Source organism: Eschscholzia californica, unplaced genomic scaffold, assembly GCF_041429995.1.
Source record: "Eschscholzia californica isolate CP2 unplaced genomic scaffold, dmEscCali1.0.p SCAF_4, whole genome shotgun sequence".
NCBI lineage: Eukaryota > Viridiplantae > Streptophyta > Magnoliopsida > Ranunculales > Papaveraceae > Eschscholzia > Eschscholzia californica.
Genome location: NW_028238461.1, coordinates 57,209,217 through 57,224,284, shown reverse-complemented (window position 1 = coordinate 57,224,284; position 15,068 = coordinate 57,209,217). Strand labels below are relative to the sequence as shown.

The window sequence follows — 15,068 nt, the reverse complement described above, 5'->3', positions numbered from 1 at the left end:
CAAAACATAAAAGATGCTTCATCAGTAATTGTTTTCCAGATACACTGAATAAATAACAATTACCAGGGTTTCTATTACGCTTGCATTTCGATACGGACTTAATAAACTTTGTTTTACTGAAAAGTAGAGTCTTCGACTCAAACCAATAGCAAACAATGGATTTGTATAACCACCCACTTAATCACCTATTTTGTCTGACCTTAATAGACACGAAAAGCAAAATGAAAAGTTGAGAAGAAAAAGAGAAAAATGTTCTGTATACACGGTAGAATGAGTAGACATCGGCAAAGATGGCAATGGCATATTGTCAAAAATACTAAGTAGAGAAGAGTATTTAGCTAACAGAGACAGTCCAGTTAGTGGGGAAACAATTACAGGAAATCTTCCCTATCGAAAGCCGAAAGGTTTAATAGAATAGAAAAAAGCAGACCTTTTCTCATTTTTTATTAATGCTATACTTCATCGACTAAGAAAATACCCCAAATTGGCGAAAACGATCACCACTTCAATCCATCTTTCATGTCTATATAAACCATAGCTAATTCCATCACTCTCTGTACCTGCATTCTTCATCTCTTTTAACAATGGCTTCTCCTCGCGTTACTCCTCTCATTGTTTTCTTCCAGTTTACCTTATTTTTTACCATTCTAGCAATGTCTTCAGCTGCTGCTGCTAGTAATTCTTCCGAAGCTCCGAAAGTAAAGCTGGCTTTGTATTACGAAACTTTATGTCCAGGCTGCACGATGTTCATATTGAATAGTCTCAGTACCATCTTTGAGAAGGATCGACTCGTCGATATCATTGACCTCCACCTTGTTCCTTACGGAAATGCCAAAGTTAACAACGAAACCATGACTTGCCAGGTCTTTTTCCTCTCTTTCTCTTAATTGGTTTCCTTTTCGTGTTTCGAATAATTCTTTTGACATTATATACGTGTACTTTATAATTGAAAATCGTATAATTGAACAACTACCTATGAAGACACTCACTCAATCATTTGAATCGACATTATTTGACCCTCTATAATTAAATTTTCTTCATCCATCCAAAATATTTATTATTTTAAAAACTTAACAACCCTAGCTAATGAAAGAAAAGAAAAGAAAAGAAAAAGCAATGGGAATCAAAGAAAAGGAGAAAAATAGAAAATGAAAAGGAAAAGCTGAAAAGAAGAAGTATATAAAAAAAATGGAGGTGACAAATGTCATATATGTACACAAATTAACTGAAAATTCAACGTAGTTGAAGGGTATTTTGGTAAAGCACAATCCAATGAATTGGTGGAAAGAATCTGAAGACAAACAAAAGAGAAAGAGAAAGAGAAAGAGAAAGAGAAAGAGAAAGAGAAAAGCAAGCCTCTTCTCACTTCTCATTAATGCTTCATCAACTACAAAATTCCCAAAAATTGGGGACAACCCATGTCTTAATAAACCCTAATTTCATCTCACAATGGCCTCCCTTTGGATCCTTCATCTCTTTATCATCTTTACTTGCCTACCCATGTCTTCAATTTCTTCTTCTTCTTCTAACAAAGAAGCTCCAAAAGTGAAGTTGGGTTTATATTATGAAACCTTATGTCCATTCTGCTCGAGATTCATAGTGAATAATCTCTCTTTCATCTTTGAGGACGAACTCATCAACATAATCGATCTCAAACTCGTACCTTATGGAAATGCTAGAGTTTCACCCAACAACTTAATCACTTGTCAGGTCTCTTCCTTTCTCTTGATTTCAAATTAGCTGTGGATACATTTTATGCATATGAACGGGTATCGGGGTAACTCTCCCTCGATTGAGAGTAAACCATGGGTGGACAGTTAAGTTTGTTGTTGTATGTTAGTCTAGGATTGATATATATATATATATATATTTACGTGTGTATGCAAATGCATGATGTGCATAACAGGTTTTGCAGGTTTGACCGGTTCGATTTACAGATTCAACTGTATGTTGTATAACTGTTGTAATATTACTGTATCGGTAGAGTTACTCATCTCATAACTTGGTATTAACAGTAAGAGTATAGACATAATAAAGATAATAAAGGTTTATGAAGGAAGAACAATGAAGAAGAAAGGATTTGCAAATGAAGAACAGAGAAGAGCAGACGGCAGACGGCTAGGGTTTCGATTAAGAGAGAATGAGTTAGGTTTTCCTAAACTCATTCTCTTAACCTAAGTCAACAAGCCTGAAATTGACTTAGTCAAAGTCCAGTCAAAGTCTAGTCAAGTCCAGTCAAAGCCCGGTCCTTCTACTCAATCGAAACTTGTCTTCAATATCTCTAAAGGCAGCCTCCATAAACCTGAATCAAGATTAAGAAAGATATTAAGTAAATAAGTTGTTGTTAGTACAACTAATTCTGTTATGAAAACCTAATTAGTTACAACTAATTCTGTTTTCATAACAGAATCTGTTTTCTCTTTTCTTTCCTATAAATAGTTGATGTAAGAGAAGAAATCATTTGATTGAAATAAAATTTAAGAGCTTAGGAAATCTTACATGGTATCAGAGCAGTGCTAGATCCTAACTAGGGTTTCCTCCAAGCTCAAGAACAATCATCATTTAACATCTCGTAAAATTCAACATTCAAGCAACAAGAAGAAGAAGAAGAAGATTAAAATCATTATATTGGAAGATTAAATCTCTGAATCAACTATATAGCAAGCTACTTACTGTTTTTTCGGCCTTAACTTCAAGCTTTCATCAATGGCTTCCGCAACTCAAGGTACTTTACCACCTATCTCTGCTGTTACAAACTTTATAACTGAGAAGTTAGATGATTCTAACTATCTCATGTGGCGTGATCAAGTAGAAACAATGTTAAAAACTTATGATCTCATAGGTTTTGTGAATGGTTCATTTGAAGAACCACCTCAATTAAGGTTCATTCAAGGAATTGAACAAGTTAACCCAGATTTTCAGAATTGGAGATCAAAAGAAAGCTTTGTGATGTCTTTTCTGAAAAGTACTTTATCTAAATCGATTTATTATGATATATATGGGTTACAATCTGCAAAAGAAATTTGGGAATACTTAGATCTAACAAACAATGAAGGGTTAGAATCTAAGAAAGATCAATTAAGAAGAAAACTACAAACTGTTAAAAAAGGAGATGCATCAATAGCTGAATACCTAAGGGAAATTAAGCATATTTCAGATTCTTTGATGACTGTTCATGATAGAGTTTCTGATTCAGAGTTAGTTCGAATTGCTCTAAATGGTCTTTCATCAGATTATGATCAGTTTACTACTGCTCTTAGAGCACATAATGAAATTTTATCATTAGCCCAACTTAAGTCTAGGCTTACTCAACATGAACAGTGGTTATCTAGCAAGGATTATGTTCATGAAGCTTACTATATAAACAAGTCAAATCAAAAACAGGGTTTGAGAACTAAACCTTCACCTTCATACTATAGAAATGTAGCCTCAAATCAAAAGAGAGATGTTCCTGTTCCTGTCAACACTCAACACAAAAGTCAGAGAGCTGAAGATTTTGATTTCTCCTCAATTCCTTGTGGAATTTGTAAGAGGTGGGGACATTCTGCTGGAGTTTGCTATTTCAGATACAAACCCAACAACATAAAACCTCATTCTGGTTATCATACTGAAGAACAACCTGAAAATTTAGAATCTAGCTCTCCAAATCAACATTCAGAATCTATGTCATACCCATATGCAGAAGAATCATTATTGGAATGTAACAATGCAATGGTGTATGAAAAAGACTACAAAGTGGATAGATATAACTATGATCAAAGTGATGATGAAGAAGTATATCAGGAATGTCATACTGCTATTCTATCTTCTGAGAATGAAGATATATATTATGACTGTGAAGATATTCAATTTGAGGGTACTTATGAATCATGTTATACTACAATTGATCAATCAAGTTTATTATCTGAAAAAGATCAGGCCTGGTTAGCTGACACAGGAGCTAGTAGTCATATGACTCATGCTGCAGCTAACATAATCTCACCTCAAGCATACAAAGGGACAGAAGCTGTCATGGTTGGCAGTGGAAAATTTTTGCAAATTGAAAGTACAGGTACATCAAAACTCTCTACATCAACTTGTGTTTTTGACCTAAACAAAGTTTTATGTGTTCCTCATCTAAAAAGGAATCTACTTTCAATTTCCAAGTTCACTAAAGATAACTCTGTCTCAGTGGAGTTTATGCCATGGGGTTATAGTATCAAAGATATCTGGTCAAAACAAATTCTAGCAGAAGGACCAGTCAAAAACAACCTATACCCTATAGAAGTTCATCAAAATATCATTCATAAAAAGCATGAAGTTGCAAATTTAACTCAAACTGCATGTTCTTATGATACTTGGCATGCTAGACTTGGTCATACACATGCTGATGTGATAAAACAACTACACAAGGATAACAAAATAGCACTTTCCACTACAAATCCAAACTCATTTTGTAATTCTTGTGCATTGGGTAAAAGCAAATGCTTACCATTTTCTTCATCTAGTAGTACTACCAACACTCCCCTTCACTTGGTTCATTGTGACATTTGGGGACCAGCCCCTGTCACTACTTTAAATGGTGCAAGGTACTATATACTATTTCTAGATGACTTTAGTAGATTCAGCTGGATTTATGCTATGAAAGTGAGATCTGATAGCTTGAAGTGTTTTTCTCATTTTAAAACAACAAATGAGAATCTACTTAAAGTGAAAATAGTATATTTTCAATCTGATGGTGCTCCTGAATTACAAAAGGGAGATTTCAGGAAGTATTTAGACTCAAATGGCATCATATTCAGAAGTTCCTGCCCATACACACCTCAGCAGAATGGTAAAGCAGAAAGAAAACACAGACATATCACAGAATTGGGTAATACTCTATCATTTCACTGTTCTTTACCAAAATACTTATGGTTTGATGCATTTAGTACTGCTGTCTATGTCATTAATAGGCTACCCACACCTATACTTCATGGATTATCCCCTTTTGAGGCATTATTTCATACATCTCCTGATTACTCTACTCTTAGGATTTTTGGATGTGCTTGTTATCCTCATTTAGGAGATTTGAGGAAGGACAAGTTAAGTCCAAAGAGTATTATGTGTGTGTTTTTAGGATACAGCAGTGAACACAAGGGCTACAGGTGTTATGATCATGTCTCTAAGAGACTCTATATTTCTAGACATGTTACTTTTGATGAGGGTAATCTTCCTTATACCAACATCTCTAAGCAACAATCTAGTAGTGGTCAGAGTTCTCAGCCACTTATTTCATTGCCTTTCCCTCCTATCATCACTCTTCAGTCCACAGACCCTGAATTAGGTACATCTAGTCTACAAGCTAGCTCACCAGCTAACTCTGGGTCTTCTCAGCTACCTACCTCTGAGACAGGGACACCTAACTGTTTGGTTAGTTCACCAGCCATCTCACAAGGGCAACTTCCTACTGAACAAATGATTACAAGAGGGAGAAATGGCATTATCAAGCCAAAACAGCTTCCTACAGACTTTGTGGCTCATTTCTCCTCACCCCACACTTTAAATGTAGCCTATTTAACCATTCTAAAGTTACCAACAGAACCCACTTCCTATAAGGAGGCAGCTAAGCAAGTAGAATGGGTGCAGGCAATGAATGATGAGTTTTTAGCTCTACAACAAAACCAAACTTGGTCTCTTGTTCCATTTAACAAGTCCATGAATATCTTAGGCTGCAAATGGGTCTATAAGTTGAAACAAAAGAGTGATGGGTCTATTGAAAGATACAAGGCTAGATTAGTAGCAAAAGGTTTTCATCAACAGGAAGGTATAGATTTTGCAGAGACTTTTAGTCCTGTGGTGAAAGCAACCACAATTAGACTTATTCTCACTATTTCTGTCACAATGGGTTGGCATATCAAGCAGTTAGATGTGTCAAATGCATTCCTTCATGGTGTTCTAGAAGAGGATGTATTTATGGTTCAACCTCAAGGGTTTATTGAGCCAGGCAAGGAAGATTATGTTTGTCATTTACACAAGGCCTTATATGGTCTTAAACAAGCCCCAAGGGCTTGGTTCAATAGATTTGCCAACTTCTTATGCCAATATGGATTTCAGAAAAGTACAACAGATCATTCCATGTTCATACTTCATGCTCATTCAGATATGATGGTTCTTCTACTGTATGTAGATGATATTATTCTTACAGGCAACTCTACATCACTGATCAATGCACTTATCAAAGATCTCAGTAAAGCTTTCAAAATGAAAGACTTAGGGGACTTATCATATTTCTTGGGTATTGAGGTCTCTCATGATAGATCAAATTCAAGCATGTTATTAACCCAGAAGAAATATACCTTGCAGCTACTCCAAAAGGCATCTCTATTGGATTCCAAACCTTCTAAATTGCCAGTTTCCAGTGGACAAAGGCTTTCCATCACAGATGGTATTGAGCTTTCAAGCCCTACTGAATACAGGAGTCTTGTAGGAGCTCTTCAGTATCTCACATTAACAAGACCAGATATCTCCTTTGCAGTCAATTACACAGCCCAATTCATGCACAAGCCAACAGATAAACATATGGTCATTGTTAAGAAGATATTGAGATATTTAAAGGGATCAATGGGTTCTGGAATTCGATTATCTAAGGGAGACTTATCATCTCTCACAGCCTACACAGACTCAGATTGGGCAGGGTGTCCAGATTCGAGAAAGTCTACTGGAGGTTTCTGTGTTTTTCTTGGTTCCAGTCTTATTTCATGGAGTTCTAAGAAGCAGGCTACAGTAGCCAAGTCTTCTACTGAAGCCGAATATAAATCTCTTTCTACAACTGCTACTGAGTTGGTTTGGGTGTCTTACCTCATGACCGAGCTGCGATTTAACCTCCTGAAACCATTTCGAGTATTCTGTGATAACATAAGTGCAAAACATCTCGCCTCAAATCCCATCTTCCATGCCAGGACGAAGCACATCGAGGTCGATTATCATTATGTACGAGATCTGGTAACAAATGGGACGATTGTTGTGGAGTATGTCTCTACCAAGGATCAACTTGCAGACATATTCACGAAGGGGTTATCTCTGGATACTTTTACACATCTTCAAATCAAACTAATGGTTCATCTTTCGACTTAACCATTGGTTTGAGGGGGGCTATTAACAGTAAGAGTATAGACATAATAAAGATAATAAAGGTTTATGAAGGAAGAACAATGAAGAAGAAAGGATTTGCAAATGAAGAACAGAGAAGAGCAGACGGCAGACGGCTAGGGTTTCGATTAAGAGAGAATGAGTTAGGTTTTCCTAAACTCATTCTCTTAACCTAAGTCAACAAGCCTGAAATTGACTTAGTCAAAGTCCAGTCAAAGTCTAGTCAAGTCCAGTCAAAGCCCGGTCCTTCTACTCAATCGAAACTTGTCTTCAATATCTCTAAAGGCAGCCTCCATAAACCTGAATCAAGATTAAGAAAGATATTAAGTAAATAAGTTGTTGTTAGTACAACTAATTCTGTTATGAAAACCTAATTAGTTACAACTAATTCTGTTTTCATAACAGAATCTGTTTTCTCTTTTCTTTCCTATAAATAGTTGATGTAAGAGAAGAAATCATTTGATTGAAATAAAATTTAAGAGCTTAGGAAATCTTACACTTGGGATTAAAGACGAATAATCTATAATGATCGCTATAGCTAACGAGTTTGTAATAATAGATCTAGTGTGTCTTCTATTAGATGTTTATTGTATGTGCAAAATATTATTTGTCTAATTCTCTATTACTTGGTTGTATTGGTTTCGGAGTTCTTTTTTGGCCTTTTGATGGACTTGGTTATTCCTGCGTTGTATCTGCAGCACGGAGATCTCGAATGCTTCTTGAATACAGTGGAAGCCTGTGCGATGAATGTCTGGCCTGATACGGTAATCTTTCTACTTTACTTTTTGAGTCATTCTTACCTTCTCATGACCTGGAGTACAAAAACAATGAATTCATATAATATGTTGATAGTCTACTCTTAACTATCTACTTCTAATGCAGGAGAAGCATTTCACTTTCATTCAATGTGTCGAGAAGTTAGTTATGGAGGGCAAGGCCAAGGAGTTCGAATCTTGCTTCGTAAAGGGGTTGGACAAAGAACCTGTTTATCAATGCTACATAAGCGGATTGGGCAAAAAGGTTAACACTTGGATTGATCTACCATTCTTTCTCTTTTGGTTATACTTTAAAAGAAAAAATCTCACACTATTTTTTTCTTCTTCGGTTAATATCTCTTTTTAGGCTAGTTTGTTTGACATGGACATGTATCTATTTTGCAGCTTGAATTGCAACATGGGAAAGAAACAGATGCTCTTAAACCCCCTCATGAGTACGTTCCATGGGTGACTGTGGATGGGAAGCCCCTTCGTGATGTTAGTTCGCTATTCCTTGCCTGGCCATCTACTTAATTGAAGTTTGTGGTTGAACCTTCCTTAACTTGGTTTAAATTTTATCGTGTAGGATTATGATGAATTCAAAAAGTACGTCTGCAATGCTTATAAAGGAACCCTACCAAAAGCTTGTCAAAGTACTGATCAACTTGAGACTGTCTCGAAACCAAGGTCAACCCAAATGGCTCAAGTTTGCTATGCAAAAGAAAAAGCATCACCAAAAACTAATATCTGGCCTTCGAGGTACCTTCTTGGAGGCGCGAAATGAAGCCGTCACGTTCCGGAAAATGTTATCAACATCCTCAATAATAGAATAAGCAATCATGTTTGGTGATCAATACTATGAGTTTAGTTGTAGGTACACTTTATATGTATTGGGATCTCCAAAATGACAGAGTATTGGATAATGTTGATATAGTTTTAAAGAGCATAATATACAAAAGTTCCATTTGGGTGATAGAATAATTATTTTCGATAAATTTGAACCGCCTTACTCAAATAGACATAAAACCAACTTAGAACACAAATATTTGGACAAGTGTAGTCCGAAAACAAAGAGAAATGTTATTTGGTCCGAAAATTAGAGTTAACCACATGCCTAATGATGATGTCGCATGCTCCAATCGGTCGAGCCATTTCTTTCTCTACATGACCCGACCAATTGGAGTCAGCCATATTAGCATCACCTGTGGTCGGCCCCATTTTCAGGCCAAATAGTATTTCTGGAAAATAGAACATTTAGATATCTTAATTCGAGTCAATTACAAAACATTACAAATTTCAGATCTAGGCCCTGATTAGGCTGTTTGATAATTAATTATCAGAAGCCCGTCTAGCTCAGTTGGTAGAGCGCAAGGCTCTTAACCTTGTGGTCGTGGGTTCGAGCCCCACGGTGGGCGACTAGCATTTTTTAAAACAAATTTATGCGTATATCACTTCTAAGCTTCTTCACGGATTGTAACGCCCCAAGCCTTAGCAGTTGCCGATATTGTCCCCCACCCTCAGCGAAGAGCCGTCCTCGGCTCTGATACCACTTGTAACGCCCCAAGCAACTTAGCAGTTGCCGATATTGTCCCCGCTTTAACCACCTCACACAGGTACGGGGTTTTGTTCTTGGCGAAGGCACCACAAGCCTACCCAAAAGGCCTCGGTACTTACTAAGCTTGAGCTTACACATATAGCCCAGTCTCTGGACACTCTTGTGAGCAATGTGGGACTATTACACGGATGATCTTAATTGATTCTTCGTTAATCAATTTTTGAAGTTGTATCATTGTTTAGTCTTTTTTAGAATGAGTGATCCGCTCTTACTGATGAACAATTTTAGAGAGATGGGTAGAAAAATGGAGATTATGAGAGAGAGATTTTTGAAAGAGAAGTTGATTTGTGAGCGAGATTTCAGACAACTGCGCAAGAACTTGGTTCATTCTTGTTTTTAATTTTACAACTAACTTTTTGGCACAATTTTAGCAGATTTCTTGTATCACTTTGTGAAAACATTTTTTCTTATTCTTTTGACAATGTTATCGTATAATTTCCTACTCTATGATATTTTTCGTCTAATCTCTTGGCAAGTTATAAGTAATTAACTCCATCTAAGCACCACCTACAAAATTACAAAAATGTTAAAAAAAAAAAAAAAAAAAAAACATAAAACCAACCTAATTCATCATTCATAAGTTTTTTCATGAACGTTCATCAAGGACCTACATTGGTGAATATTTTTTGGCAACGGATACACAGTAGATACTCTTATCGGACTTCAATTGTATCTGACTCCGTGAAGCCACTATTTTCTGTGCAACTTAACCTTAATAAGTGAGTGCTCATCTCGTGGGTTGGGTCTGTTTTTTTTTTTTTTGCTTTCACGAATAGGTGTGACATTCGGGTATAAATGGATATGATATTGAGGCTGCGCACATTTGTTATTGTCCAGGACACCTTAGAAATGATAAATAATCTAACACACTCGTCTTGAGTTCACCACACTGGGAAACCAAACTTCGTGAACATCTTTTCTTAGGGGACGGATACAGGATTTTATTTTCGTAAGGTTTGTTAAGAAACAAGGTGGGGGTTACCATTGATAGGTACATATATATAAAGAGAGAGACCGAGGAGAAAGAGAGAGATCCAACCCATATTGGATTTTATATGCTCCACCACCATTTATGTCCTAATTGTTATTTCAATGCGGTGCTGGTGGTGTTGGTGGTTGGTTGTACGAGAGATTATATAGTAAATCCTCTCTCGTCTCACAAGAAAAAGACGAGAGCGAGAGAGAGAGAGAGAGAGAGAGAGAGAGAGAGAGAGAGAGAGAGAGAGTTGTCGGCGTCTACTACAGTATAGGAGAGTTGAGTGTACTTTAGAGATGGATGGTGATAAATAACTTCATGACCTACCATTCATTTGGTCATCTGAGGACTTTCCATCTTCCTTCTAGTACCACCATCATTTACTACTTCATGTTTCCCTTCTCTCCACAATCAATTTAAACAAACAAAAATGTTTGGATGCCTTAAAAATCTGGCCCACATTCATCCCGGAATTGGACTTTTGGATTTCACCCAATCCGCCAGGAGAGAGAAATTTTGGAGAAAATCTAACCGTCCACGTCGCATCCAGTCATATTTTGGTTTGAGTTTTGTGACAGTATCACATTTGTTAAGCAAATGCACTTCTTGTTTTACTGAACAATGTTAGATAGGTGCCAAAAAATGAGGTTTACTAATTAATAGAAGAAACTATGTGTGTGAGGTCAAGTCGTCAAGAGTTCGAGACACGCTACTAATTCCAAAAAAAAAAAAGGGCGTGTGAATCCTTGTCGGTTAGGAAAAGTGTAGGCAGCCTTCCATCACACTGATAGGGCAATACCCTAATTAGGAGAGTTGATAAAAATCGAAGTAGATGATGTAGTTAGATAGATAGATAGATAGATATATTGTCTGATATTGTGTTGGTGTGGGGTTTTGGTATTTGGAGCAGGAAGCAACTCTGCTGCTAATATTCTGTGTCATTCTTTACAGTAACCTGAACCCCTTCCCTGCTTGGACAAGACTACACCTTGTGGGGGATGGATGCAATTACTATTTCTCTCTCTACCTCACACTCGTCTGTCAACCAATCCAGAATTAGTTCTATTTTGACCTCCTTAATGTGGCCAACTCACTAAAATGTCCCCTAGAAAATGATCAGTTTCTAGTATAGACCTTTTTCTTTTCTTTTCTTTTTTCCCCTCCTTTCTCTTTCCTTTGTTATCCTTCTTTTGAAAAGAGTTGCCTTTCCTGTCTCTCACCATTCTTCTTTCGACAATGGTCGTCGACTACGGTTGTCTAGCTGGCCACCTGTCCAGGGAAAAAAGAATTATTCCTTCTTACCCTCTTCTTTGGTCGACCATTACTACCACCAGACTCTGTCTTTCTCTCTCTCTCTCTCTCTCCTTCCCTTATCTATTCTCTTCCTTGTTTTGTCTTCTTCCTCTTTCTTTCTAGAAAGCACAATGTCCCGATGAAGGAGGGTTTCACCTTTGCCAAAATCCTCCCAAATCCCAAATTAGTCTAGGACTTGGGGGAATATACATCCAGAATGCCATCGTCTTCGTGTAGATCCTAGACAATTGGTTGTCTAGATCTCCATCCAGACGAGTTATTTGCCTTGATTGACACTGACAAACCATCGTTCAGGAGTAGATCCTAGATGATTATTCGTCTTGATCTCTACCCATCCGAATTGATCTACACTTTGACTAACACTTTGTGTGAGTGTCGTAGATCCTCCAAAAATTCAAGATTTGGGAGCATTTGCCTTAATAGAGTAATTTCTAGAGAGAGAGAGGGAGGACAAAGCAGAGAGAGGAGATAGAGGAGGAAGGAAAGAGAGAAATAAAGGAAAGTAGAGGGAATTCTAGTGGTGATCGGTAGGTGTTGGTAGTCTTCGATCAGAGAATAAGGGAAGAAGATAAAAGAAAAAAAAGTCTAGTTGAAGGGTCGCTCGCAGGTGACTGAAGTCACCTTCTCCGACGTGGGAGAGAGAGAAATGATAGGGAGGGCAACCCATTGAAAAAGAAAGGTGAAAAGGAAAGAGAAAGTCAATAGTTAAAGTTGATTGACAGGAAAACTAAAAAATGGACTATTTTAGTGAACTTATCATCTTTATGGGGCTAAAATGGAATCAACCCACCAATCAATTAATCAGGGTTGAAGTCCCTTTATCTTTGTCCCTACAAGCACATACCCCATAGAAAGAAAAGAAGAAGATTGAACTGTTACTAGTCTCCACTGCTCCAACCCTACTTCTTCTATCTTCTAAGAATTGAATTTTAATGACAAGATTTTGATGTTGATATTTGTAGTGTCAAGAATTCATAACAACTTCAACTCATGTCTACCCCTAAGGAGGAAAAATTATTCACCTTACAAGAACATATATGTGATCAGAAAAAAGCTACATCATTTTTTAGATACAAATAATTAAAAAAAAAAAAAAAAATCGAATCATAAATTTAGAAAAAGTAGCATTCCATTATTAAACACAAACAAATGAAAATCATAAAGAACAATAAAATTAAATTAGGAAGAAAAATGGGGACATGATGAATTAAAGAAGATTATCTGCAGGTGTGAGTCTAGCAATCTATCATAAATTGTTAAAAATGGGGTCTAAATTCTTTAGGATGGGGCTAGTTTTTTGTCTGTGAGTTTTTCAGTGGGATCTGTGTTTTAATCATTGATTTGATTATATATATATATATATATATATAACTAATTGAAATAAAAGAATAAGAAAGAAAGAAATATGAACCAACCACTCTTCTTGTAGTTTAGTTTAGCCATGACATGAAAGAAAGATCAGTAAGTGGTGATATGAACTTATGCCAAATTTGACATACATGAACTATTATCAATCTCAACAAACACATGAAACCCTAATTAAGCAAAAGACAAGATCTTATGCACAACTAGGGATAATAGGCCTTAATTTTCCTCCATTTTCCTAACCTATGAATGGATATCCAAAAGACTTGCAATCAGATCATGGGTAAATGTTTTGTTTAACCAATAAACTAGAACATTATAAAGCCTTGCTTACGAAAAAAAAACTTAAACCATGATCACAACAAAAAAGATGAAAACCCTAGCTAGAAGCCTAGAATTATATCATCATCATCAAATGGAAAAACTATAAGGGAGCAAGAGTATTACTGGTATCAGGAAGAGCTAGAGTAGTAGTAGTAGTAGTAGTACTACTACTAGTACTAATAAGAGAGACTACTCCATCAGAAACCACCTCACCACCACCACCATCACCACCACTTCCACCAACACCACTTCCACTAACACCACTTCCACCACCGCTTCTATGATGGTCAGAGATACTGCTGGACGAAGCGTTATTCATCGGTGTTGGTCTCTTCCTCTTCTTCTTCTCATAAGGTATCCCTCTAGCTTTTGCTTGACTCTCTCTTACATCCCTAAGATAAATCCTGACTGCTCTAGCACCAAATGGATTAGACTCTGGGCTTCCACCATTCTCTTCATAGGCTGCTCTCAACCTTCCAACAAGTGCATCTAAGCTTCCCCAAGCTTGCTTTAATGGACAAGTACAAGGAGCTGGTGGATTCGGGTGCCCGAAATATGGACACCCAAGTGAGTGCACCTTTGTCTTCCCAAACTGATCTAAATATTTCATGAATTCAATCACATGAGCTCCACTACACCTAGATAGATTTAATGGAGGTTTGTGGTTTTTCAAATACTGCAAGAATGTCATCCAATCTCTTCTCTTCTGTGACTCGTAACGACTCGGTTGTGCCGATGAAGTCGAAGATCTCTCCGTGCCACCACTGACGACCACTCTTGTGTCTGAAGATCCTTCCCCAACGTTCTGTTCTGCTAAACCACCACCACCACTGCCACCACCGCCACCCGATGACGATGAATTCATACTTGTTTGGTCGAAAAAACTAATGGGTATGTGTTTTTTTTTTTATTAATTCAATAGAGGGTTTTTTTTGTTATGATCTTGAATTATCTTTGTAGCAGCAAAAACAAAAAAAGAAGATGAGAGAAGGCTAGAAGTAGTAGCTAATTAAGTGATATTTCTATATATGTAGGTTTCTTCTTGGTTACTCTTTTGGGGGTAAGAAAGATCATTGACTTGTGATTTTGCTGGTTAATGAATAGGGTTTTGAGGGGAGGGGGGAAGGACTCAAGAGCAGATAGGAAACCCCAATGAAGAAGAGAGAGAGAGAGGGAGAGTAAAAAAAAGAAGAAGAGAGAGAGATGATGGGACATAAAAGGACAGTATTAAGATGTACTAGTACTAGTTAGTGTGTATGAGGAGAGAGAGAGAGAGAGGAACTGTTGAAAGTTGAATTGGTTACTATATTCACGTGATGGTGAGGAGCTTTACCTATTTCCCTCCTCTAGCTAGTACTCTCACTCTGATGGATGATTGTGACACTGTTAAATGTTGACTACCATTTGCTTGCTTGCTTGCTTGCTTGCTTATAACCTATGTCAAACATAGGAAATGACTTAACCCTAATTGTTATGTTTATTAACAAGATTTTGGGGGTGGACCTAAATTCATGAAAAGTAATGATCATCTTATACTAAGATTAGGTAGTTGATTAGTGAGAAGATGTGATTTTAGATTTCATGTTTATTGCTTTTATCTTTCTTTTCT

General features: G+C 36.9%; 2 protein-coding genes and 1 non-coding gene across 4 annotated transcripts; 2 read left to right on the top strand and 1 right to left on the bottom strand.

Annotated features, from left to right (window-relative positions):
* The first annotated feature begins 361 nt into the window (after positions 1-361).
* LOC147546737 (gamma-interferon-responsive lysosomal thiol protein-like) lies at positions 362-8,840 on the top strand. Of its 2 annotated transcripts, none has more exons than XM_086635053.1 (5): positions 362-863; positions 7,809-7,874; positions 7,993-8,130; positions 8,271-8,363; positions 8,452-8,840. In XM_086635053.1, exons 1-5 carry the CDS (start codon positions 585-587, stop codon positions 8,647-8,649), a joined length of 774 nt encoding a protein of 257 aa, XP_086491179.1. In that variant the 5' UTR covers positions 362-584; the 3' UTR covers positions 8,650-8,840. The 2 variants fall into 2 exon arrangements, with proteins under 2 accessions (XP_086491179.1, XP_086491180.1); XM_086635054.1 differs by lacking the exon at positions 362-863 and adding an exon at positions 1,310-1,710.
* Positions 8,841-9,207: 367 nt separating this feature from the next.
* Positions 9,208-9,280, top strand: TRNAK-CUU (transfer RNA lysine (anticodon CUU)). The gene has a single exon. It is a non-coding gene; the product is annotated as a tRNA-Lys (tRNA).
* A 4,135-nt stretch (positions 9,281-13,415) lies between these two features.
* Positions 13,416-14,668, bottom strand: LOC147546735 (protein LIGHT-DEPENDENT SHORT HYPOCOTYLS 5-like). The gene has a single exon (XM_086638001.1). It carries the CDS (start codon positions 14,322-14,324, stop codon positions 13,560-13,562), a length of 765 nt encoding a protein of 254 aa, XP_086494127.1. The 5' UTR covers positions 14,325-14,668; the 3' UTR covers positions 13,416-13,559.
* Positions 14,669-15,068: the final 400 nt, after the last annotated feature.